Here is a 25,779-nt window from a genome sequence, read left to right as displayed (position 1 = left end):
AAGGATGGGAACAGGCAAAGAGCAGCAGGAGGCGGCAGCCAGGCCCGGAGGGTGGAAAACCGCAGCCAGGACGAGTTGAAGATCATCGCAAATAACTGCAGTGAGGACCAGACCGCAAGGCCTGTGCACCGGGGCACGCGTCTATATTCGGGTGCTATGCTGAACCTCAGTCCCGTAAGTCTGGACGGCTGGGGACTCCTGGGGTCCATACAGAAGGCAGAACATATGATGTATAATTTACTTATAAAACTGGAATCATTATATGTATCGCTTGATATCATGGCTTTTCACTGTAGTATTTTAGTATATTTTTAAGGGTTTGTTTATTGTTATTTTATTTATTTTGTTTATTGTTATTTTATTTTATTATTTATTGTTATTTTAGAGAGAGAGAGAGAGCACAAGCAGGTGGAGGCACAGAGGGGGAGAGAGGACCTCAAGCGGACGCCCCACTGAGGACAAAGCCCAACGGGGGCTCCATCTCACGACCCTGAGATCGTGACCTGAGCTGAAATCGTCCGGGGGATGCTTAACCGGCTGAGCCACCCAGGTGCCCTTTGAGGGTCAGTATTTTGACAATTCAAATGAGATATTTTTGAACACGCAATTCTTCAACAGTAGAATGCAATTACGGGGACGGACCACAGTCTTCGCCACTACTTCCCTGTCGCTGGGCGTCTGGGATGTTTTCTGACCGTCCTGCCAATGTAAAGAACACCGTGATTTCACTACCAAAGTACAAAATCCCAGAGACTGTAGCTGATAATGTCATAGTGACATCACACGGAGACGGTGGTGACCGTACTTACCGTGGGACGCCCCAAATGACGCCCCGAATCGTCACATCGCCGCGCTGCCTGCCTGAGCGGACGTGGCGTTGTGTGTGCACCCTGCTCCCCGAGTAAGTATTGGAAAGAAATGAATTCAAAAAAGAAATAACCTAGAATATGACAACGTGGTGAGACAAGGAATCTCATCCTCACCATTTACTAGTCATCTTAACAATAAAATGACACACGAAGAAATGAAGATGTGATTGGAAGGAGATAAAATAATATATATCTATTTTTTTGGTAGATGATGATTGACTTCATAGAAGATGCCCGGGAAATGATAACGTGTTACAACTAATAAGAGTCTCACGGAGTTGATGGCCCCGGAGTAATGTTTAAAAAGGTATTTTTGGATACTAACAAGGCCAATTAGAAAATTATTGTCAAGTTCGATTTTGATCACAATTCCAAGAGGCAATTTGGAGAAATTCGCGGTTTATTCTAAAACTCGTCTGGAGGAGTCAAGGCCAAAAACGGCCGAGACAATTTCGAGAAAGAAAGGAAAACTCTCCTTCCGTCTATCAAGGCACGGCCTGAAACAGTGACTAAGGAGCGCGATGCGGGTGCGGGGGGGCAGACAAATAGCCCGAGTGGAACGGAAAAACGTCCCCAAATCAGCAGGACCAAGGATGAGCTATTTAAGAAGTGGTTCTGGGAAGATAGATGGTCCAGAGGGAAAAACATGAGACTCCACTTTTCTTGATCCAGATGTGAGATTCCAAACTTTAAGGCCTGTTAAGAGTGGGGAGCACGAGATATCCACAGAATCGGGGCAGTGAGGGCCTGGGTGGGACTCCGGGGGCCCCAAAGTGCACAAGGGTCTGTGCATCTGTTACGCCCGGTTACAAATGGGCATGACAAAATTCCCAAGATGAGCCACAGGCTGAAAGAATTGGGGTGCCTGTGGCCGATAGGGGCATAGGCTCCAGAACCTTCCCTGAATCCCTAAAAGGTAACAACACAAAGAAAAGCAACTAAGTAGGAGAACTGGCCAAAGGAAGGGGCCGTGATCCCCAGAAGTGAAACCGGACCAACAAGGAAGTGTGAGGACACGCTCGGTGCCACCAGTGCCAGGGGGTGCTGACCAAAGGGGGGGAGCCCCACTTTCCTCCCGCGAGGCAGGCCTAGCACTACGAAGCCCGACAGCAAGTTTTGGGGATGACGCAGGACTGGGTCGTCCACACGTGCTCATCACACTATTAGAATCAATCACTTTAAAAAGCAGTCTTGGGGGGCGCCCGGGGGGCTCAGGGATGAGCGTCGGCCTTCAGCTCAGACCGTGACCCTGGGGTCCCAAGATCGAGTCCCGCATCGGGCTCCCCACAGGGAGTCTGCTTCTCCCTCTGCCTGTGGCTTTTCCTCTCTCTCTGTGTGTCTCATGGATAAATAGATAAAATTAAAAAAAAAAAAGAAATAAAAAATAAAAAGCATTTTTGGTGGGACGCCCGGGCGGCTCAGTGGGTTGAGCCTCCGACTCCTAGTTTCAGCTCAGGTCAGGTGTCAGGGTCCCGGGGCTGGGGCCGATCCCCTGGCGCAGGATCTGCTGTCGGATTCCCTCTCCCTCCGCCCTCCCTGCCATCGCCTGCGTGCTCTCTCTAAGAGAAAAAAAAAAAACTTAAAAAGAAAAAGCAATTTGATAATATCTAGTGAGGCTGAAGGTACTCCAAACAGAACTTATGAAGGATAAAAAATGAAAAGGCAATAAAGCCCGTACTCCCCGTGTGCGCTCCTTGAGGCATCCCCCTCACCCGCCACCACCTCGAATCCTGAGCTTTGCTTCACTCTTCTCACTATCACGCACCACCCAGGAGACCATATGGTTAATTTTCTATTGTCTTTGACTTTCAGGGCGGTGGTGTCTCCGTGCAGGTCACAGGTGGTGTCCGGTTACATGTGCGCACTTGGTAGTTTGTTCTAGAACATGCCCGTGGGGGACTGGTGACCGCGTTCTGAGCTTCTCTCCAGTGAGGCTCCGGGATTTACATTTTGGAAGGAAATTCCTACATTCCAGGGTGTGAGCTTCGTGAGCTTCACCAAGATGATGCAGAATCATGTACCAGCATTTACTCTTCAAGACAAAAAAACTCCTTCACCCGTGAACTACGCCCCCCCCACCCGTCTGGCAACCACCAGCTTGTTATCTGTGTTTAAGAGTGAAGTGGCTGTTTTTGTCTCTCTTTTTTCCTTTTTCTGTTCATTTATTTTGTCTCTTAAGTTCCACCTACGGGGGAATCCATATGCTAATCGTCTTCCTCTGGCTGATTTATTTCACTTTAGGGCCAGCGATGTTGTTGCAAGTGGCAACGTGTCGAGCATCTTTGTGGCTCATACTCCTCCGCTGTGTGTGTTCCACGTGCACCTTTATCCACTTACCTGCCGTGGATGCTCGGGCCGCTTCTGTATAAACAACACTGCAATGAACCCCGGGGGGGAATGCACTTTTGTGATTTAGTGATTGATGATTGATTGATTGATTGATTGATTGAGATAAATATCCAGTAATGGAATTACTGGATCATAGGGTAGTTCTATTTTTGTTTCTTTGAGGAATTTCCAACTTTTCCCCACAGTGGCCGCACCGATTTGCGTTCCCGCCAACAGTGCACGAGGATTTCCTTTTCTCCACATCCTCCCCGATACTTGTTTCTAAGCGTTTTCTATTTTCACCATTCTGACAGGTGTGAGTTGATGCCTCATTGTGGTTTTCACTTGCATTTTCTTAGTGGTGAGTGATGTTGAGCATCTTTTCGTGTGTCTGTTGGCCGTCCGCATGTCTTTTTTGGAAAAATGTTTATTCAGGTCCTCCACTCATTTTCAAATCAAGTTACTTGTTTGTTTTGCTTTTTGGTGTTGTGTAAGTTCTTTATGTATTTTGGATATTAACTTTTTATCAATATACATTTTTTTATTAGTAGTGTTTGAATTCCCATTGCTCCATATCTTTACTTAGTGTTATCAAAGCTTTACTTTTTTTTAAAAAAATTTTATTTATTTATTCATGAGAGACACAGAGAGAGAGGCAGAGACACAGGCAGAGGGAGAAGCAGGCTCCATGCGGGGAGCCCGATGTGGGACTCGATCCCGGCCGGGATCATGCCCTGGACTGAAAGCAGCGCTAAACTGCTGAGTCACCCACGGATCCCAAAGCTTTAAATTTTTATCAATTGGGTGGGTATAAATGACATTTTTAATGGTTTTAATTTGCATCATCTTCCTAATGAAATTGAATGTATTTTTGCCTTTTTTTTTCTGTTCATGTTTCCTATGATATCACTTTCATGTTTTTGGTCTATTTATTTATTTATTAAAGATTTATTTATTTATTCAAAGAGAGAGAGAGGCAGAGGGAGAAGCAGGCTCCATGTAGGAAGCCTGACATGGGACTCGATCCCAGGTCTCCAGGATCAGGCCCTGGGCTGCAGGCGGCACTAAACCGCTGCGCCACCAGGGCTGCCCTGTCCATTTTTTTAATTGACCTGTTTATATTTTTCTTCCTTTTTAAAAAAGATTGTATTTATTTATTTGAGAGAGAGAGAAAGAGTGAAAAAAAGCACAAAAGGTGGGGATGAGCAGAGGGAGAGGGAGAAGCAGATTCCCTGCAGAGTGGGGAACCCGACTCCAGGCTCGACCCCAGGACTCTGAGATCACGACCTGAGCCAGAGGCAGACGCTTAACCAACTGAGCCACCCAGTTGCCCGTTTGTATTTTTCTTATTGATATTTTGAATTTCCTTATTCAGTTTGGATACTAATCTTTTGTTGGTTGGATGTGTGACAAAACTTCTCTTGGTTTGTAGCCTTTTAAAACCTTTGTTTTTGTGATATGGAAGTTTTTAGTTCTTAATATAATCGATTGACTTCCTATTCTGGGGGGGTGTAGGGAGACTCTTATCTTACTGTTGTTTTAATGTACATTTCTTTGATCACCAGTCAGCTGAACATTTTTTTCATGTTTACTGGTCATTTATATTCCTTTTCTGTCCTGCTTTTTTAATGTCCTTGTGCCCACTTTCCATTGATTTGCAAAGGACTTCATATGTTGAGGACATTAACCTTTTGGCTTATTTGTTGGGAATATTTCCCCCAGTTTTTCATCACTTGTAAATTTTGCCTAACATTCCCTTTATTATGTAAATGTATTTAAACCTATCATTTTTTTTGCACTTAAAACTTTAATTAATCTGGAATTAATTTTATTGTGAAAGGGTGACATTAATTAACTGTTCCTCCTTTATCCACTGATTTCTGATACCATTATTATTATTATTATACACTATAAGTTGTATATTTATTTGGGTCTGTTTCTGGGCCATATACTTTGCTCCATTAATTATAATTAGTTTATTAATTTTTGCCCAAGATATGTACTTGTTTATTGTTATCTTTATAGTAAGTTTTCCGGTTGGTACAGCAAATTTCTTTTTTCCTTCTCTCCAAACTTTCTTGGTTCATCTCAGAATAGGCATCTGCAGTTAGTGAATCATATACTCCACTTGTTTCACGGAGTGTTATCGTATAAACAAGGTGTAGCTTCTCGGTATTCAAAGTATTAAAGAACAGGAAATATTATCAGAACTTTTCATGTTTTCAGGAGGAACTGCTGAATGCTTCAGGATCGGAGCTTGGGATAGTAAGTAATGCTGGCCCCAGAGAAGGAGTGTGGTGCTTGAGATGTTGGCTGGGGCTTTGTAGATTTATATTTCGGTCACTTTCCAGCCACAGTATTTTCTAGACTAACAGGGCAGCTGAACTAGTTCTCTGGCTCCTTGGTGGCCAGTAAACAGGTTTTTCATAGATAATGACATTGTTCCTGCGGGAAAGATGAAATGCCTTGATTTAATGTTGGCAGTGAGATACTATTGTGCTATAGGAATCTGTGGGCTGTGCCCTCTGGGCCGTCTCCCCGTTGGAGGCCTGTGCTGTTGAGTTTGAGATGGTGAAACAAAGGTTGGGCTGGACAAACGTGTTATCAGGAAGGCTACTTTTTCCCAGCTCTGGGGACCAGATTCCGGGAGGGTGGAGAGGCTTTGGAAGTGTTGTGGGTTGGGGCAGGGGTCGCTGGGCTCCGGCCAGGTATGAGATTGGCCTGAGAGACTCGTTAGCGACCGCGCCGGCAAACACTAAGATGCCCAACATCACGTCACAAGGGCCAGCTCTCTTCTCTCTTCTCGGGGAAAGACATCAAACCCTAAGGGGTAAAGTGGGAATCCTAAGTCCACTTGAGGATTTTGTGAGTGTCAATTTACCCTAAGAAGATGGCTCCGCTCTCCATTTGGGTGTAGATTAAATCCTGCCAACTTCCAGGCAGTTGGTGGCTCAGGCTCCTCCGGGGTGGGCTGGTGGAGACCGAGCAGAGCCAGGCCCCGCTGTGCGGGAGGGGAGTCCGGCCACCCCGGCTGGCGACGGTGACAGATACACAGTCACGGACACTCTCACTCGCCCGCCCGGGACAAGCCTCACTTGCTCTCACACCTCCATTTGCCACCTGCGGAATGGGGGGCAGATAAACACCCCCCGACGTGCTTTGTGATGCATAGAACAACGTGGGCAAAGCTACCCTTGGTGCAACAATGCCCAAGAGGCTTCGACAAGCGCGGGCCTGGCCGAGGGCGCCGTGGGAGGGAGGTGGGCGCTGGGGCTCGGCTGCAGGCTGCAGAAGCGGGCAGAGAGCAGCTGGGAAGGGGGGGGGGCACTCACTTGCAGGCTCAAGTCGGGAATGCTCTCAGCGCTCCTCCTCGACATTTGAAGGCCCACGATTCCGTCTGGAGACAACTGCCCGGAGTCACGGAGGCACCTCTCTTCAGAAGGACAGATGTGGCCATGTGGCAGGTGGCTGTAGTCTATGCCCTCCGGATTGGCCACCCTTGCTCCTCCTCCGGGGCATGACCAGTCCCTTCGGGTGCCTGAGTCGGGCCGCTTGACTTAGAGAACCCCGAGGATGGGCAAGGGTCCCTTGTGCTCTAAACAGGAACCTGAGAAGAAGTCCTTGGGTCTTGAAGAAAATCAGTGGGTGGCAGGAGGTGCAGACCCAAGCAGAATGGGGCCCTGCAGTGGGGTCCTGTGATGGGGACCTGGGGTGGGCCCCTGGGATGGGGACCTGGGATGGGGACCTGGGATGGGGCCCTGCGATGGGGACCTGGGATGGGTTCCTGTGATGGGGACCTGGGATGGGTTCCTGGATGGGACCCTGGGATGGGGCCCTGGGATGGAGACCTGTGATGGGGACCTGGGATGGGGACCTGGGATGGAGACCTGGATGGGGATCTGGGATGGGGACCTGTGGTGGGGCCCTGGGATGGGGACCTGGGATGGGGCCCTGCGGGGAGTGTGGGTTGTGGCGACACCTCCTCTTGGTGTCAAAGGTCTCGCGGAGGCCTGACTCTCCTTAAGGGTCGATGGGCACGGGCAGTGGCCCGATGGCTACTGCAGCTGCCTGAAGGCGACAGGTCAGCAACCCTGGAGGCGCAGCCGCTCCCAGGGCCCAACCACCTGCCGAGATCAGGACGCGCCCGGGCGGGGGAGCGTCCCAGGACCTGCCTCCCTCACCCTGCTCCCACACCTGTGGCAGGGCCAGCCCAGGTGTCTTCTACTCTGGAAAGTTCCCGGCATCAGCCGGAAGCCTCTGTTTGGCACGTTTCCTGGCAGGAGGCCCAGCAGCGTGGGGACAACTGGCCTGGGTCCGCGGCTCCCTCCGGTTACGGCCCCTCCAGGGGTCCCAACCCTCCAGGGAAGGCTCTTTCTTGGCAACTCCTGCCACCAGCTGCTCAGTGTGATCGCCTGCGACACCCGCCCCTGAAGGGCATCAAGGCGCCTCCCTGCCACCCCGTGACCGGGACCCTGGGCCACGCACGGGCTCCCGGGGACACTGCGTGATCCTCCCCACCCACCCCCCCGCCCCGAGAAAGCCGCCCCTCCACGCCCCCCAATTAACGGAATACAGAGTTGATTCGAGTATTTTATTTATAAATGTACATTTACTATAAAAGCTGTTGCATTTTAGACAACTTTTTAATTTTTTTTTCTTTTTTACTATTTGTCAGAGGCATTTTAGAATAAATATCTTAAATGAAGGTTAGTATAACTGATACGGAACACTGGCCCACCCACCCAGAACAGTAACATCTCTTGGATGGACCCACGCAGGAGGTGGATCGTCTCAGTCTGTTAATCCTACACGGCGTACAGAGAACTACAATAGGCGCCGCATTAGTAACACTACACGGAAAGGATGAGGAAATGCCATGAAAGTGTGCTAGTGAGAAAACAAAGAGTTACCCATTTCTTTTCTTTTTTTTCTTAAGAAAGGACTAGCTTCTGCAGTATGAGGGGGAGAAAAATCAGATATATTTCCTCAGGAACGATAAATCACTCACTTGCCTCATCTGTTTTTTAAACAAACGCATTTACCTCGTAGCTCCACGGAGCAGAGCATCTTTTTTTTTTTTTTTTTCCTGGGATTTCAAAGATTATTTGAAAAGAAATAGATCATACTCCTTATGCTGCATTGGAAAAAACAAGATCTAGTCCGTCCGAGCTGCCATGTAACAGACTCCAAATGAAATATAAATCAAATATAAATAGAAACAGTTGGCAATTAGAATTTAGAAAATGTTGGAGATTATTCTGTGCTGGTGACTATTGTTCATTATGGGAAAGCACATTTCGCAGGCGGAGAATGGGGCTTTATTTTTCTTGACTCGATTCAGGCTTCAATACATGTACAATGAGTCTAAGAAATATGTATAAATGGGTTTGTGAAACCAGAGGAGAATGTGCAATATTCATATAATCCTTACATAACAGATGGAGTTCCACATGTAAAAAGTATCCTATAAAAATCGGTTATGAATGATCATATTGTACATGTTCTGTGCATTATTTGTGGTAAGGTACTCCGCTAATATCATGCAAAGTGTAAACATCCACATTATCAAAATATTTAATAAAACATGCAGGTGGTTAATCAAAATATTGAACTTAATCTGTACATTTTCAAAACTTTTTGATTTTTTTTCTATTTTTCTTTTTTTTTTTTTTTGAATTTTTTTTTTCCTCCCCGTAAAACAGCAAACACTTCCATGCGAAGTCTTGGTGACTTGGAAGTGACTTCCTCTCTCTCCAAGGTACTGCATCCATAATTCATCACGGACTATGTGCAACAGCTTCGCATTTTCTAAGGCACGATTTTTTTTTTTTTTAATGAAATGATGTGTAAATTTCAATCTAACGACAGCTCATCCAAATGGCAAAATGGTCAAAATACCTCCGGTGGCTGAGGAAATTTCTGCACTTACATGGAACCCGCATGCAGAGGACAGTCTAGCCTGTAAATAAATAATTGCTAGCCATACTCAATAAGACACAGAAAAGAATTATTGCTTACATAAACGGGACGGACATCTACTCGAGCTCCTCCTCATGACTACACTAACCTATTAGGAGTCTACCCAGAGTCTACATTCACAAAATGTCATCTTCACTTATTTGCCGTCTTTTTAAGGCAGGATAAATAGGCCCCGTGGCCCAGTCTTGAAGAAAACAGCTTGGACACGGAGGCAGTCGCGCCGGGGACCCGGAGCCTCCGTTGAGCCAGCTCCCAGCACGGCCAGCCCCGCGGTCCCCTGGCGGCCTCACCCAAGCAGTGGGGGACGCGGGATGCGGGAGGATGGACGGGGCGCACCTGCTGCACCGGGCAGGGCACAACGTGGGCTCTGGTCCCCGCGATGGCACCGCGGTCACTCAGGGCGGCAGGTCCCGGGGCCCCCGTGTGCACCTGTCGCCAGGCCGGGGTCTTGCCCAGCGCCCTTCCAACAGGCAGCCTCCTCGCGTGGTTCGGTCACAGCTTCGGAAACGATGCCCCAAACCTTTCCCTGTGGGGTCCACCCCCTGGCAGGGCCCAGGGCGGGGGTGTCGGGGGGCTCACCAGGTGCGGGCTCTGACGGGCCGGCTGCCAGCACGCCACAACCCCCAAGACACAGCTGCCACTGGCATGGCCTCTGCGTACCGGGGGTGACAGGTGCTGCGGGTGTGGCGCTGCGGCCCAGGTGTAGCTCGGGGCCAGCGGGGGCCCCCAACCCCAGTCCTGCCCCGCTGAACCGCAGCTTCGGCCCAAGGAGGCTGCGCTCACACGGCCCGAGCTGGAGCCCTGCAGCCGCCCTCCGCAAACCGACGCATGGGACCCCTGCCCACATCCAGCGGCCTTGCATCCCGCATCTGGCCGGTTCTCAAGGGAGGCCGCCCAGGGACCCCGAGCCATCCTGGGGACCCACAGGCCCCCTGCAGCTCAGGACTCTTTCGGATGTACTTTGCGAATGCAAACCCAAAACAAAACAAAAGTCAAACCCGAAACAAAACCAGGGAAGAACACAAACGCTGTGCTATAGAAGAACAGATACCATCTTTTCAGAAATGAGATCGCCGCCCAGAAGGCCCTGCACGTGGGGTGGTGTTAAACGGTCACAGGGGACGCCCCCTCAACAGAGCGACGGGTGAGCGGGAAGCCTGAAGCCACGTCACAGGGTGGTGGGCTGGCCGGCACCTACGATGAAGAACACAGAGCAACATCTGGTTAGAGGCCGGCCTGCCTGCCCGGGACAGGGCACGTGGGGGGCGGGGGCGACCCACCCGCGTCCCTTCCCTCCGGGCCGTAAGTGCCCGCATCACCTGCGCTCGTCAGAACCGGTCTCGGGTCCCCCCCGGAGCTGAACCAGGAGCCCCCGGGGATTCATGTGAAATCCTCTGGGGTTCACCCTAAACCAAACGGTCTTCATCAAGTTTCCTACTTTGTCTTCTGGGGCAAATACGCAAGAAAATCATCTCTCTTCTCTGGTTCTTTAGGTTTTGGTTTCTCTGAGAATACGTACATGGCTACAGGAGGATCCTGTGATCCTGTGATCCACCTATGAACCCATGCAAGTCGGACTGCTAGACGTAGGAAATGAAAATACATAGCACTCAATAAAATTTGAATTTCAGGTAAACAACAAATTAAAAAAAGGGTTTTTTTTCTAGTATATCCCATAGGGGTATTTGAGATTGTGCTAAATAAATCCTGACCATGCAATATTTGGAACACACATACTAAAAAAAGATCATTGTTTCTCTGAAATTCACATTTAATAGGGCAAAAATATTTTACTATTATTTTTTTAACTTTTTAAAAATTTTATTTCTTCCAAAAATTTTAATTTATATTTAATTTTATTTTAAAATTTTTTTATTTTAATTTTTAAAAAAATTTTCTTTTAAAAATTAAAAAAAAATTAAAATATAAGTTCTTAAAATTATATTCACAAGAGACCCAGAGAGAGAGGCAGAGACACGGGCAGAGGGAGAAGCAGGCTCCCTGCAGGGAGCCCGATGCGGGACTCGATCCCGAGACCCCGGGGTCACACCCTGGGCCGAAGGCAGGTGCTCAACCACTGAGCCACCCGGGCGTCTCAGGACAAAAATATTTTAATGGAGCATCTTGTATTTTATCTGGCGACTCCATCTAGAAGGATGGTTTGGGTTCCATATTTCCTGCTGAACCTTCACAAAGTTTCTCCTTCCGTTGGAGGCACGAGAGTTGTAATGAGGCAATCACAACACTGGAAGAGACCTGGGGATTTTACGTTAAATGCGTGTCACCAGAATGAGTGATGGAACAGACACAGAGACACAGCCATCCAACACCCAAGCGCAAATGGCACAGGCTAGCCACGTGACGGCTTCACTTGTGGCAGGTGATTTGTTTTGCACTTCCATTCCCATTTACATATGAACTTAAAAACCGTTTACATTGCTTTTAGGAATTGCATTTTAATATGCCGTTATGCTATTTTTCCCCTCCAAGAGAAAAATTTCATTTAAATGTGACTAGTTACTTGAAGAAAATGGGATTATATATTCAGGCTTTATTATTCCACACAATGAAATTATTTCGTTTCACTTAGAATGCCTATGATGTAAACCACCCCCCGCCCATCTACCCAGCTCCCCTCTTCTCAGCTCAGATCCAAATCAAATAAAAAAGAAAGAAAAATGGTTTTTAGCCATTTCTTTCCATTCTGACTTCTTTTTTATTATTGCAGCTTGGATATACTCAACCAATTCAAGTGTATTTATACTTCTTAAGCCAATTATTTATCCCCTCCACTGATTCACTCTTTTTTTTTTTTTCCCACTGATTCATTCTTAAGCTATATTTTTTTCTTCTGGCACCAAAAAAGAAATGTGCACTAGTGTCAGATATGCTTATCATTGTACCTGTCATGTGTTAAGTACAGTTTAGCCCAACATAATATTAATATTTAGCTGGAAAAATAAGCATGAGAGAAGAGTTAAGAAAAAATTGAAAAAAAATAGTTGGCAAGAAAGTAGTCATTACTACTCAATATTAAAACATATTATGAAGCTATAATAATTAAAACGATTCAATACTAGAGAATAAGTAGGTTAATAAGGCATAATAAAATATCCAGAAATAGATCTAAACATTTATGGGAACTTAGTTTATGAGAAAGCTGGCATTTCAAATTAATGAGAAAGAAAGGGATTATTAAGTTATATTTGCACAGCTGCTAATTGGCAAAAAGATAAAATAAAATAAGGCTGGACATCGATGTCATTTCTTATCCCAAAATATGTTTCTGATGATCACATATTTACATGTGAAAAAGAAAATAAAGAACAATTCTAGGAGAAATCTAAGATAAATCCTTGGAGTAGTGAAAGTTTTTCTAAGCAGGACACAAAATTTGGAATCCAAAAAAAGGGGGAAAAAAAGGTATGTTTAATCACCTTAAATGAAAATCTTTTCCATCAAAAAAAGTTCACATGCAGAAAGACCAATGACAACTGCAGTAAGCAGCAAATATAAAATCAAGGGGAAATGTCTCTAATTTACAAAGAACTCCTACAAATCAAATATCAACAAAACAACGGGCAAAGGATAGAGAAGAAAGATAAATATTTTATAGCAAAAAAGAAATAGAAACGGTCAATAAACACGTGAAAAGATGTTCAAGCTCACTTAAAGACACACAGATCAAAGCAATGGGATCTTCTCTCGCCCACGCGACAGTGGACATTTACAGTTTGACGCTCTCCCGAGCTGACACAGGCATGGAGAGAGAATGGGGCCCTCTTCTGCACTTTTCTGGAAAATAACTAGATAAATTGTCTGAAAAAATTTTAAAAGCACATGACTGTTGACTCAGCGGTCTCCCTGCTCTGAATCTGCCCTACGGAAATGCTTTCAACCGTTTACGAAGACCGATGTCTGTGGACGGTCCTGGGAGCCTTTAAGAAGACCTACCAAAAAAGCTGGAAACAACCAAAGTGCCCCTGCACAGAGAATTAGTTTTAAATCATGGTAAAAGTCCACACAATGGCATTGTACTCGGGTATTAGAAAGCCATTCGGAAGAATGAGGAGAAAGAATATGTTACATGAAAAAAATGCCCATAATATATCATATTAAGTTAAAAGCAAGAGCAACAAAGAGTACAGAACCCTACAGAACCCTATACCCAGCACACACGTAGGCAGACGCATCACACACGTGCACGTGGGTATGTGTACGCATATACCAATGTACACTCTGCCTCTCTAAGAAATAGTTAGAAAGTGATTACAGCGGTTAATTCTGGAGACTTTCATTTTTAATTTGGTGTCTTTCTGTGGCCCCTCGGTGGCTCCAAAAGTGAAGAGCGGTGGAGCGTCTGCCTCGGGCTCAGGGTGTGACCCCGGGGTCCAGGGATCGAGTCCTGCATCGGGCTCCCTGCATGGAGCCTGCGTCTCCCTCTGCCTGGGTCTCTCATGAATAAATAAATAAAATCTTTAATTTGGTATCTTTCTAAACAACCCACCATTCTAACTTTATACCATTCATAGTTGCATTTACTTATTCCTTTGAACATCTATAGGCAGAGGAGGAATGAGCTTTCTTGCTTTCTTCTTAGTATCCAAAAAAAATCCTAGTAAAATATTTCATATAAAATATAAAACAAACAAAAAAATCGTTTTAGTTTACCTCCCAGTCACTTTTTTATTTTTTATCTAGGGGACTATTATAACTTATAACCTCTTGTGGATGAATGTAACTCCATGGTTCTTGTCTTTAGATTTGGAATTAGAAGCAGTTAAGGCCTTTTTTATTTGTATGCACAGGAGATAAATTACTGGCCTAGATCCAAAAAGCTAGTTTCCAAAAGAAATGACAATAAATCACTCAATCTCTCAATTAAAAATGAAAATGTGTTGGGGATCCCTGGGTGGCGCAGCGGTTTGGCACCTGCCTTTGGCCCAGGGTGTGATCCTGGAGACCCGGGATCAAATCCCACGTCAGGCTCCCGGTGCATGGAGCCTGCTTCTCCCTCTGCCTATGTCTCTGCCTCTCTCTCTCTCTCTGTATGACTATCATAAATAAATAATAAAAAAAAATTTAAAAAAAAAGAAAATGTGGGGGCATCTAGGGCTCAGTTGGTGAAGCATCTGCCTTTAGGCTCAGGTCATGATCCCGGGGTCCTGGGATGGAACCCCAGGTCGGGCTCTTCTCTGCTCAGTGGGAGTCTGCTTCTCCCTCTCCTTCTGCCCCCTGCTCATGCGCTCTCTCACTCTCTCTCAAATAGATAAAAATCTTTAAATAAAATTGAAGTAATAAAATATTTTATTTTAATACTATATATTTCATAATAATATAGTAAATATAAGTATTTACTATAGTAAATCTAAATAAAATATAAAAACAAAATATAATATTTAATAAACACAAAATTAAAATACTAAATAAATAAAATTTACATATTTAATAAAATAAAATTAAAATAATAAAATTTAAATTAAAAAAATCTTTACATAAAAATAAAATAAAAAATAAAATAAAAATCTGGATGAAAACAGGTCACTGTCACTCAGAGGTGGGTTCAGGTTTATTCTCTGCTGGCATCCTCCAAACACTTTAAATTGTGAAAGAAATTCAGATTTACAGTAGTTTTCCAATCTGGCTTAACAGTCCTTCAACCTAACAGTGCCCTCTTCTGGTTCCATGATTCACATTCATCTGGTTCATGGAGATAGAGAAAGTATAGTTTGTAGATGATAGTTAAAAGCACTTTGGATATGGGAGAAAAGGGCTTAATTTTCCATTGTAATGTATAAAAACAAAACCAAAAAATAAAAATCCAGTTTAAATAAATATAAATAAATATATTTAATTACTATACACTATATATGTATAGTGTATACTTACATACTTATGGATTATATAGAATATACTATTTTTTGCTGGTCATTTTATGGAGTTTAGGGTTTTTTTTTTTACTATTTATACCCTATTATATATATAAAATACATAGTATAAAATTAATATCAATATTACATATTATGTCAATAGATATCATAAATGATATATAAAATCAATATCAATATAGTGTATGTATATATAGTATGTGGTACAAATAACTCAGTTGGATGGCAGCAGCTCAAAGTCGGAACTGTTTTGACTTTAAGTCCAACGTTTGTCATGGATTAGAACCACCTGTGTTTGATCTCTTTTTTTTTTTTAAGATTTTATTTATTTATTCATGAGAGACACAGAGAGAGAGTGGCAGAGACCCATGCAGAGGGAGAAGCAGGCTCCATGCAGGGAGCCCAACGCGGGACTCGATCCCAGGACCCCAGGATCACGCCCTGGGCCGAAGGTGGTGCTCAACTGCTGAGCCACCCGGGGCTGCCGTGATCTAATTCTTATTTCCCATTTATTTTATTAAAGTAGGCATATACTTCTCTGAATTTACTAAATCCACAGCAATAAGACAACTTCAATTTCACTCTCCAATCCTCAGGCTTGCAGATTTAGAGACCCATGTAAAAAAGACTGTAAAGATGTCCCTTCACTTACTTTGAGAAAAAAAAAAAAAAGATTCTTGAATTTCAAACTCGCTCTCTTCACTCCCACGGTTTTTAAAGGAAGAAATTCTGACTCTGAATTTGCTGGCAGCCCAGCTGGGGGGTGCCCGCCAGGGGAGTCCTCCCCCCGCGGCCAGTGAGCGGGATTCCAGGGACAGCCGCGGCCGAAGCGGGCAGCAGCACCCCGGGGCCCCCGACGCCAGCATGGGCCTCCCATGGCCGGAGAGTCAGGGCGCACCAGGGCCCGCTGTGGGGGCCTCAGGGCCGGGGGCAGCCCGCGGGGAAGCGGGCCCTCGCTCGGCTCTGGCCGTGTCGCGAGGTTCCCGGGGTGGCCGGGCACACGGACGGACGCTGGGGGGGGGCTGGGTTGGGCAGCACGGGGAGCCCTTCCTCCTGGGACCCCGGGGAGCCGCGCGGTACGGACCTGCACCCTCCGTCTAGCTCCCCCAAATCTCTGCGGTGAGCTTGGGCGAGGTCTTGGGCTTGGTCTACGGTGTTCACTCCGTGGCGGTGGGCACAAGGGATTTTTCTGGATAAAAAGCATTTGGCCTCACCGTGCGGTCACTTCAGTAAGGGACGGGCAGTAAATAGGGCTCATTTCCTGGTTTCTTTTCCCGCAAGGCAAGGGCCTCTGGACGCAGGCCCTCTTGCCCCGGGGGGCCGGTCAGTGAGGAGTTGCTCCCGTCCTGCGCCGGCCGCCGCGACCACCCAGGGCCCCGAGCCCAGCGCTGTGCTTACTTCTGGATCGCAGGTAGCAGTCGTTACAGTTGAGCAGGCCACTGCGGATCCTGACGTCTGTCCCGCTCACCGCATCCCCAAGTTGTCCTTTGCAGAGTCCACACTGCGGGGCGGGAGGGACAGAAGTTAGACGGCCAAGCGTGCTCCACACCAGGGCACAGCCACCACCTCCACTGCGTGCACGGTCAGGGGCAGGTCCTGCACCGAGAGCCACAACATGCTCACTCACGCCGTTTCACCCCTGCTCCCTGCATCTCACAGACAAGGACACTGGATCGCAGGCTCTGGTCGGTGGTCTCAGGCCGAGCCCGGGTCAAGACGGGACGGCTCAGCCAACGCGGAACAACTACTTCAAACAGAGACAATCTAGTGGTTTTAAGTAAACGCCTGGCCAGTGATGATCTGCTGAAACCCGTCTGTGGGCCACCCTTAAACTTAAACACCCTTAAACAGCTTCCCAGAAATGCTGCCCAGTCCCACCGGGTCAGCTGCTCCGTCCTCCACTTCTGCATCAAAAGCAGGGACACCTGGAGCGACAAATCCACTGGGAACAGAAGAGACCTCAGCAAAGTCTGCCCGGGTGCAGGAGGAGGCCTGATGGCAGCAGGGCAGGTGGCAGAGGTCAGCCTCCGTGGGGGCTTGGGACCCCGCTCGGGGGAGGAGAACCAGCCCCAGCCTCTCGCTGCGAGGTCAGCAGTGGCCCGGGGAGGCCTCCTCCGGGTTCTAGGCTCCACTGACCTCACTGGGGCAGGGGCTCAATCTGGGAGGCGATGCGCCTTAACGCGTCGCATCAGCTCCAGGACAGGAATCAGGGGAGCGAACAAAGGCCTCGACAGCCAAGGAGGCAAGTCTCCGAATCCCGTGAGAAACGGCAAAGACTCTCTGCCATCCGCATTATCTCAAGTCCAGGGAGGGTCTCTAAGAACAAACTGTGGTATTGGGACACAGAATCTTGGCATTGCCAGGAAATGTCTAAGAAGCACATAGTTTGAGCCTTAAGACACCTCCAGACAATTTAGGGACACACACTGTCCAGCTTCATTTCACAATGAGAATATCGATAAATTGAGTCTGATTAAGTACCCTGGTTGTGTTTTGCCCATGATGAGTCTTGCTTTCCAGTCATCACGGATACCATTAAATTAATAATTTTAGGACTTTGTTCACTTTCTGTGGGTTTATAGGTAAAGTGGGGCTTATTTTTCACCCACACAAGTTTAGTTTGTAGCTGAAAAAGCTACCAACAAAGAAACACAACAAAATTAGAGAGGGGGGTGGGGGGAAAGAAAGTACGTTAGAAAAAAGTGACTCTTATCCAGAATTCAAGGTTTAGCTTCAGAATTAGGTATTAACAACTTGAATTGTGTCCACGGGTGAGACAAAAAAAAAGAGACGCCAACAATCCAGCTTGTAAATTCTATAAGAAATGAGCTGGAGGAAAAAAAAGAAATGAGCTAGAGGTTGTTAGTTCACCTCCTTATTAGCAGGAGATGTGGGACTAGGGTCTAGGCCTCCCCATTTTCAGTTTATTGATTATTTGATTCACCGAAAACTACTGACACGATCTCTGCGGGGATCGCAGGAAATGGCGGTGAGCTGGACGGATGTGGCCTCTGCCCTTACGGAGGTGGCGGTTTATTCGAGGAGATGATAATTAAACAAGCAAGCGAGCGATAAAGGACCACGAAAGGCTCAGTAAGGACTGTCACATGAGCCACTGAGCTGGTCCGGGCGACGGGGACACCCAATCATGGTTACGCGCGTGTTCGCCGGACGCCTACAATTCTGCAACGGGCCATCAACCACTTAGTTGGCAGGAAGTCTTCCATTAGGTCAAAGACAAAAAACTCTGATGCAACGTCACAGGAGTGTCAGAAGCCACAAAGTCGTGACGTTCCACATAAATGCACGCGGCCTTCCCAGGCTCGGCGGTGACCAGGCCCCGCTCCTGCCGCCGGCCAGCACGCGCCCTTGGCCCCTTGTCACCTGACACCCCAGATGGACGCGCGGGAGGGGCTTCATCCCGAAGGGCGGGCTCTGCAGACACCCGTGCCGCCCGGGCCTCACGAAGGCCGGCAGGATTTCCAGGAGGCGAGGTCTCCGCGCAGAGCCACGTGCAGGGAGAGCGGCGCGCACGTACCCGAAAGCACTGGATGTGGAAGTAGAGCTGCAGCGTCTCGATGATCATGGCCGCTCCCTTCCCCAGGGGGAGCCCACAGGACGAGCACAGCTTCTTCCCGCTGATCGACCTATAGGTTCGACACAGACGTGGAGATAAAACGTCCATTTAGAGTATAGTTGGTCTAGCGCACTAACGCGTGACCTCATGCAGAAAAACAAACCAGAGCGTGGATTTGAAGAACGTTTACATCCCGAGTGGAGCTGGTAACGGGCAGGAATCAGGCATTAGGGACAAGTCGCGAATGAGATGCACGACCCGATGCAACAGGCGTCTGCTGTGGCATGGGATTTGCGGTGTCGGTCTGTCTCTCTGTCATATGTTCTAAGAAGCCTACGTCGCGTCTCTCAACCACAGCAATTAAACGCCTTGACAATGATTCAATGCATTTATCATATGTTTTCTTAAGTCCTAAAAGGTAATCAGCTTTAGCATTCCTAAGGTTTCGACGTTGCTTTGAAATTTTCTATAATCGGTTCACTGGCCCGCTAGGGCGTTTCTTTTTATGTATTAAAAGAGAAGTCGTGGTTGAAACATAGAGAGGCAACTGTGACGTAGCCCAATAGGTGCCAGGCAGACATGGGGCCACTCCCTGCTGTCATCAAGGTCTAGGATCTGGTGGGAGGAACCCACTCCGGGTTTTTCCTTTTACTGTTAAAATGAGGGGATTGGATTAGTTGGGTCCCTACCCACCACCTCTTGTAGTGCGACCGCTGGGTGACTCCATGATCTGGGCACCTGCTGCCTCTCTGAGCTGTCAGTGCCTGGAGGGCACAGCAGCATCGCCCCCCCCCCCGGCCCCCTGCAGCCCCCACGACGGGGCCTACACTGGACTAGAACCCGGCCCCGTGGACTGACTGCCAGTCTCCAAGGCAGCTTTCCCACAGCTAAGGGCACATCGTCACGATGCCGGACTGTCTGGAAAGCTCTCGGAATTACACAGGCCGTTTAAAAATATGCAATTTCATCCAAAAGCCGACAGGGTACAGAGGAACCGAAGAAACAGAAAGGAAGAAAAGAGAAAAGGGGAAGAGTTGCTCTGAGCAAACTCTGCATCTTAGGATTTCCCTCTTATCCGGTAGTAAAATGAAATTTCCAAATCAAAGAAAACCTCTGAGTAGCCACTACTTTGTCTCTCCAGTGAATGGGAACTCAGGCAGCTTTTAAGAATATCATGGGGCCCAATTAATGTCCAGAAGCCATCACGGCCGAGCCTGAGTGGGGTAAGGGAAGGATGGAGTTTCGTGGCCAGCCCCCCCGGGCCACTGTAAGAGCCATCAGCAGACCCTGCCCAGAAGGACTGGGCAAACTTGGAGGGAAAGGCGCCGGCAGAGGAGCCCGGCAATTGTCTAGTGGGTTTTATTATTAGATTGCAGGTTCTGCACAATGTAATTAAAGCCCCATGGCCACAGCCGTGCCAACATCATGCACTGGGCTTTTTCTATCACGGGCTGTGCAAATCTGCAGGCGGATGGGGGGATGTGTCCCTTCCTCCGGCCCGTGTGCGGGACTAGGAAGAGAGGGAGCACAACGATTCACTCAAAATCATCTGGCAAGCACGAATTTGGCCGAAACCACGCTCAGCAGCCTCCAGGCAAAACCACGCGGCCTCAGAAAGGCTCTCTAAGCTCTTGTACCTGTTTGGTGATTGGCCAGGAGGGGTGGGAGAGCAGGGGGACAAGTGCCCGGCCTGGAAATTCTCTCGAGGGCTTTTCCTGTAACACGGTAAAGGAGCCAAACATTATGAGGAGTCAAGAGAAGCCCATCCCACAAGAAAAGACATTTTGGATCAAAACCACACAGAACAAAAAAACCCCACTTCCTTGGTGACCAAACAAAAAACAACAGAACGTCCTAGTGGTAATTTTTTATGAAAAACAAACAAACAAAAAAAACCCACCAGCCATTCCACCTAGCAAAGACTGTATATGCACTGGCTGTACAATATCAAAGCCAGGCTGGCACAGCACAGCTGGAGAGAAAAGATCAAATACCTTTCTAATCTTTATTATTTATTTTTTTTTGCAAGGTCCTTTGCTAGTTACCTTTGCATGCTGGGTTAGATATAAAACTTAGGGACTGGGCGGGTGGGGAGAGATGAGGAGGGATACACAGGAAGATGCTCTTTAAAGGAGCCCAGAGCTAAAGGGCAGATCTTAAAGGAGGTATTGTTGCCACCAGGTGGCTTCGATCCCTACCAATGAGTCCATCACGGGTACCTCTGATTAGGGGTCATGTTCAAAACATTCAGTGACTGCTGTGTCATGAACATCCACACCGCAGAACGGCCCCCAGCCAGAAGGCATCACAAGGGTTTTACAGGTGCTCTGTGGGGGTACCTGGGCTGAGCCTGCCCCTAAGCCCTGCTCGTGGTGGATGTGAGCCTGCTCTGGGCTCTTGCTTTTAGGAGTTAACTTCATTTATGAAGAAAGGGACAGAACACAGAAAAGAAGGAGGAAAAGAGAAATGCCAACACAGAAGTGAACAGGGCACGAGTGCGTCGGTCCTTGAACTGCCTTCAGAACGACTCCCTGAGCCCCTGCCTGCTCCAACCTCCCTTCTCAGGCAGAGCCTGTCTCCTCCAGGGGATCAGACTATATACCCGGAGGTACTCACGTACCAATGTACTCATATACAGGGTAAGTACATTGTCTTTGAAAAGGCTGAAAATCAGAGCAGTAATCAAGATAATAATGATTACTTCTATGCGATTTTACCTTCTATTAATTTTGAGTGTCATCAGGACATATAGTAATAAAATAGGATGGACATAAGCGATAAGGGGAAATGGTTCAAACACTAAATTGATAAAAAAAGTGTAACTAAACAAGGTAGAAAGATGAACTCATAAAACAAGTCATCACCGCCATCACCATCATTATACCATTACCATCATTGTCACCATCATCACCATCCCCCTCCCACCACCATCACCAGCACCACCAGCACCATCACCAGCAGCAGCACCATCATCATCACCAGCACCAGCATCATCACCAGCACCATCACCACCATCACCAGCATCATCACCAGCACCAGCATCATCACCAGCACCATCACCATCATCATCATCATCACCAGCACCATCACCAGCACCATTACCAGCACCAGCATCATCACCAGCACCAGCACCATCACCAGCATTATCACCATCACTATCACCATCACCATCAGCAGCAGCAGCACCATCATCATCACCATCACCAGCATCATCACCATCCCATCACCATCACCACCATCACCAGCACCATCACCAGCATCATCACCATCATCATCACCAGCACCATCACCAGCATCAGCACCATCACCAGCATCATCACCATCACCAGCATCACCAGCATCACCATCATCACCATCACCAGCATCATCACCAGCATCACCAGCACCATCATCACCAACACCATCACCATCATCATCACCAGCACCATCAGCAGCAGCAGCACCACTACTTGCATTCTCACCACTACCACCTACACTATATAGCACCTATCATTTGCCATGCACAAAACCCTAGGAGGGTACTAAGATTATTCTCACTTTATACATGAGGAAACTGAGGCAGAGGAAGATCAAGTAACTTGCTTAGAGTCCAATGTAGGCAAGTGGCAGAGTCAAAGCTTGAAGCCAGGTGGTCTAGCTCTACATTGATTGGTCAATGTATCATGACTGTCATGGATGTTATTATATATGTTAAAAACTGATTACAAGAAACCTCTGGCCCAAATATGATCTTATCATGGAACGATGGGTTCATTTTGACTTCCTCTACCACTTAGGCAGTCAAGTACTTTGGATAAGTTATTTAATTTCCTTGAGCCTCAATGCTCTCATCTCTAAATGGAAACAACAACCCAGTAAAGTTATTGGAAGAGTTCAGTGAATTAATGTCTATAAAAAAGGGGAGAGATATGTAAACCCTTTGACACAGTGCCTATTACATATTGAAATGCCTCAAAAATGATAAGAACTACGCTTATTGTAAAATAATACAGTTTTTACAAAATAAGAATACAGCCTGGAGGTATTGCTTAATGGGAGAGCATGTAAATGAGAGAAAAACATTTTTTTCTCATTTATCTCTGTTTTTTCAAAAAAACATTTGTCAACAGGCTCTGAGACAATTTAACTCACTTCAATAAATCGCTAATACAACAGACCTGCACATTCCTCCCAAATGTTCAGATCTGAAGGTTAAAAACATTACTTTGCTCTTGCAAACTGATAAAAATCAGTGTGCATGCTTAGTTGCCAGGAAGACTGTCTCGAACACCCATAAACACTTATCATCCGATCACTCGGCGTCAACAGAGAGAAGCACAAAAAGACTGCTGCCGTCTCGCCATCTCACACTCTTTCTTCCCATTCTTAGTCAATAAATTAAAAACACACAAACGAAGGAATTCCACATGCATCTTATTGGCTACTCACTTCCGTCTCTCACTCGGTGACTCAATCTGATGGTTAATGCTTTTATCCAAAGGGAGCGTTTTTGGCTTCACATCTTCTAAAACGTGCATTGGTGGGTTTGATACCTGCGTATTCTGGGGTGGATCTAAGGCCAAGTAAAGAATAAAGAACACAAACTCAGTGTTCAGTGACATCACCCTAGTGCTTTGTATGTCATCTTATTTATTTATTTATTTATTTATTTTTTATTTTTTATTTATTTATTTAAACAAGCTCTGGCCAGTTTTATTAAAGAAAAATTTTGCGTGATTTACTTTTCACCAGTCTGTTCTGGCATGCTTCTAATGATATCAGAATCACCTGGATCAATGATAGCCAGTGTGCATATATCATCTTTTTTAGATTAAAATATTTTACTTATCCATTCATGAGTGACACACAGAGATAGAGAGGGGCAGAGACACAGGCAGAGGGAGAAGCAGGCTCCCTGCAGGGAGCCTGAGCAGGACTCGATCCCGGGACCCTGGGGTCATGGCCTGAGCGGAAGGCAGATGCTCACTCCTGAGCCCCCCAGCGGCCCTGTATATCATCTTTCTTGAAAGCCTGCTTTGTTTAATGCCTGCTCTCTCATGGTGGGTTCGTGCGCTTTGTGGGCCCACGCTGGTGGGACTCTACTCCCTGTACTGTGCAGCATCAGCTACAAGAGAAGCTTGCAGCCGGGAGAGGTCATACGTGTCTGAACTGTGTTTGGGGGGAATTATAATAATTTAATTATTGGGTTTAAACACCCATTCTTACCCTGAGCTAGCTGGGAGTTCATCCCGCAGCGGAGGGCCCCCGTTTCTGCATCCAGCTGATGGTCCTGATGGACTCCTTTCGATCCAGGATTCTTAGAAGGAGCCAAGGCCCCTTGAGTTAGGCTGTTAGGATAAACAAGTATATTTCAGAACACAGATGGAAACAACTGAACTGGGTGGTAAGCTCACCCTATCCCTTCGGGCCTGGAAGTTCCAGCTACAATTTGAAAAACAAATGGGACTAACTGCGTGTGTATTTATTCTTTTCATTTTAAACCAGATTTAAAGTCCTGGAAAGTTGTACACATTTTCCACTATCCATCAATTTAATCAGCTTGAGAGACCATCATTTCTGATGTCTTCTCCATCTCCCTGTCCAGACAGCTCTTCATTCTGATCATTTCAAGGGAGGTTGGAGCTAACTGGGATCTCCCGGATTTTCACAAGAGAGGGACTCATCGTAGAGACCACTTGGGCCACGCAGGATTTGGTCAGCCCATGCGAATTCACTGGCCTTGCAGGAGCTTCTGTGTGTAAAGGGAGGAGGAAAAAAAAAAGTTTTTGGGAAAAACAAAGTTTCTGGAGATAACAGGGACTGTCTGGAGGGGCAGCAAAACGTCACATACAAGGCTTAGCAGCTCCATTCAAACATTCCTGACTAGCGGCTTTTGTTTCATGAAACTGGGAAGTTTCTTTCAATAGTGCCAACTGGAAATGGATGTGCTATTTATTGCAAAGGCTCTGCAGACTCTGGACATGGACCCGGGGCTCCTGGGGTCACCACTCACCCGGTCCTCCAGCTGATGGATGCAGGAGGATGCTCAGAGCAGATCCCACTAGAAGAGCTCGGCCTCCAGCCAAACTTTCAAATTGGACAGTCTTGGAAAAATGGCACTTGGCCCTTCGTGTCTTTGGGTCTCTCTGAGGATGCTGTGTGCACACATGTGTGTAGGCATGCAGACTGGTGGACGTGCAGGTGTGCATATGTTTGCACACTTGCCAACATCTGTTGGGCGTCTCAGAGCCCCGGAAGCAAACATCTGCTTCGTAAAGAACTGTCTCCTAAAGAACTCATAAGGGAGGCAGGGTACTGGCAGCTGCTTGGGGTTCTGTGGGTCCCTCACAGGTTAGGCACAGGGTGGCATCGGTAAGTCCACCATACGCCAGAGCTGCAACCAGATTCCGCTCCGGTTTGAGCGAGCTCTGAACGATCCAGAGGCTTCTAGATACCCTGTTTGGCTCTCCCGAGGAACATGCGGGAACCCCGCGGGGTGGGGTGATGGTGATGGATCTACGACCGATCCATTTGTTAGTTATCCTTTATACTGTCACCCAGAGTAAATGTGGCTTCTCGCAGCGCAGAGGACACTGACGGCAGAAGCCAGGCCCACAGTCAACCCACGGTGGGTAGGACCCCAGGGCCTCATTGCAACCTCTGTCCCTCGGGACACGTTCACTGTTTCAGGTGAACGATACTTAGATCTGGGCTTTCAAGTGACAACGTGCTCCTTTGATGGTCTATACGATCTCCCCTAACTTGAAAAAGATCTCACCTATTTAAACATAAGATGATTCGTATCATAAAGACTGACTTCAGAGATCTCAGAATGTGTTGGGGGCAACACACAACGTGGCACAGGAATGATAGTTTCGAAGTTGAATGTGATGCGCATTAGAAACGGGTCCCCTTCCTGGGGAGCAGACAGGCCTCGCCGCGCAGTTACGAGGACGGCCCGAGACAGTCCATACCTGCCCTTTCCCTCCAGGGGGTGATCTTCCCTAGTCTTAGGCATTAAATCACTGTCGTCCCCCCGGAGTGGCTTCTTCTGTTTTGTCTCCTGTTCTTCCTCCCGACAATTTTCCAAGTCCATCTTACTCTAATTGAGAAAACAAAGATAATATTGGACATGATTTATCTATTTGCGACAGAGAGA

At 47.0% G+C, this 25,779-nt stretch overlaps 1 protein-coding gene and 1 long non-coding RNA gene across 18 annotated transcripts in view; both read right to left on the bottom strand.

The window, feature by feature from the left end:
• Positions 1-6,084: 6,084 nt before the first annotated feature.
• LOC144282922 (uncharacterized) lies at positions 6,085-7,677 on the bottom strand. Its single transcript, XR_013351333.1, has 3 exons — positions 7,392-7,677; positions 6,530-6,804; positions 6,085-6,317 (listed from the first exon to the last, which is right to left on the bottom strand). It is a non-coding gene; the product is annotated as an uncharacterized LOC144282922 (long non-coding RNA).
• A 97-nt stretch (positions 7,678-7,774) lies between these two features.
• Positions 7,775-25,779, bottom strand: part of LIMCH1 (LIM and calponin homology domains 1) — a 299,956-nt gene continuing 281,951 nt past the window's right edge. For 4 of the 17 annotated variants that reach the window (XM_077847842.1, XM_077847843.1, XM_077847844.1 and 1 more), the window contains 7 exons: positions 25,595-25,722; positions 23,847-23,968; positions 23,070-23,193; positions 20,279-20,356; positions 18,603-18,711; positions 16,463-16,565; positions 16,138-16,253 (listed from right to left, as the gene is read on the bottom strand). In XM_077847842.1, coding sequence (XP_077703968.1) covers positions 16,222-16,253; positions 16,463-16,565; positions 18,603-18,711; positions 20,279-20,356; positions 23,070-23,193; positions 23,847-23,968; positions 25,595-25,722 — 696 coding nt within the window. In that variant the 3' untranslated portion in view covers positions 16,138-16,221. Of the gene's footprint in view, positions 10,371-16,134; positions 16,254-16,462; positions 16,566-18,602; positions 18,712-20,278; positions 20,357-23,069; positions 23,194-23,846; positions 23,969-25,594; positions 25,723-25,779 lie in introns of those variants that run through there. The other 13 variants (XM_077847858.1, XM_077847853.1, XM_077847854.1 and 10 more) reach the window with 7 other exon arrangements.

Source organism: Canis aureus, chromosome 14, assembly GCF_053574225.1.
Source record: "Canis aureus isolate CA01 chromosome 14, VMU_Caureus_v.1.0, whole genome shotgun sequence".
In the NCBI taxonomy this organism is placed as follows: domain Eukaryota; kingdom Metazoa; phylum Chordata; class Mammalia; order Carnivora; family Canidae; genus Canis; species Canis aureus.
This window is presented reverse-complemented; position numbering and strand designations above follow the sequence as displayed.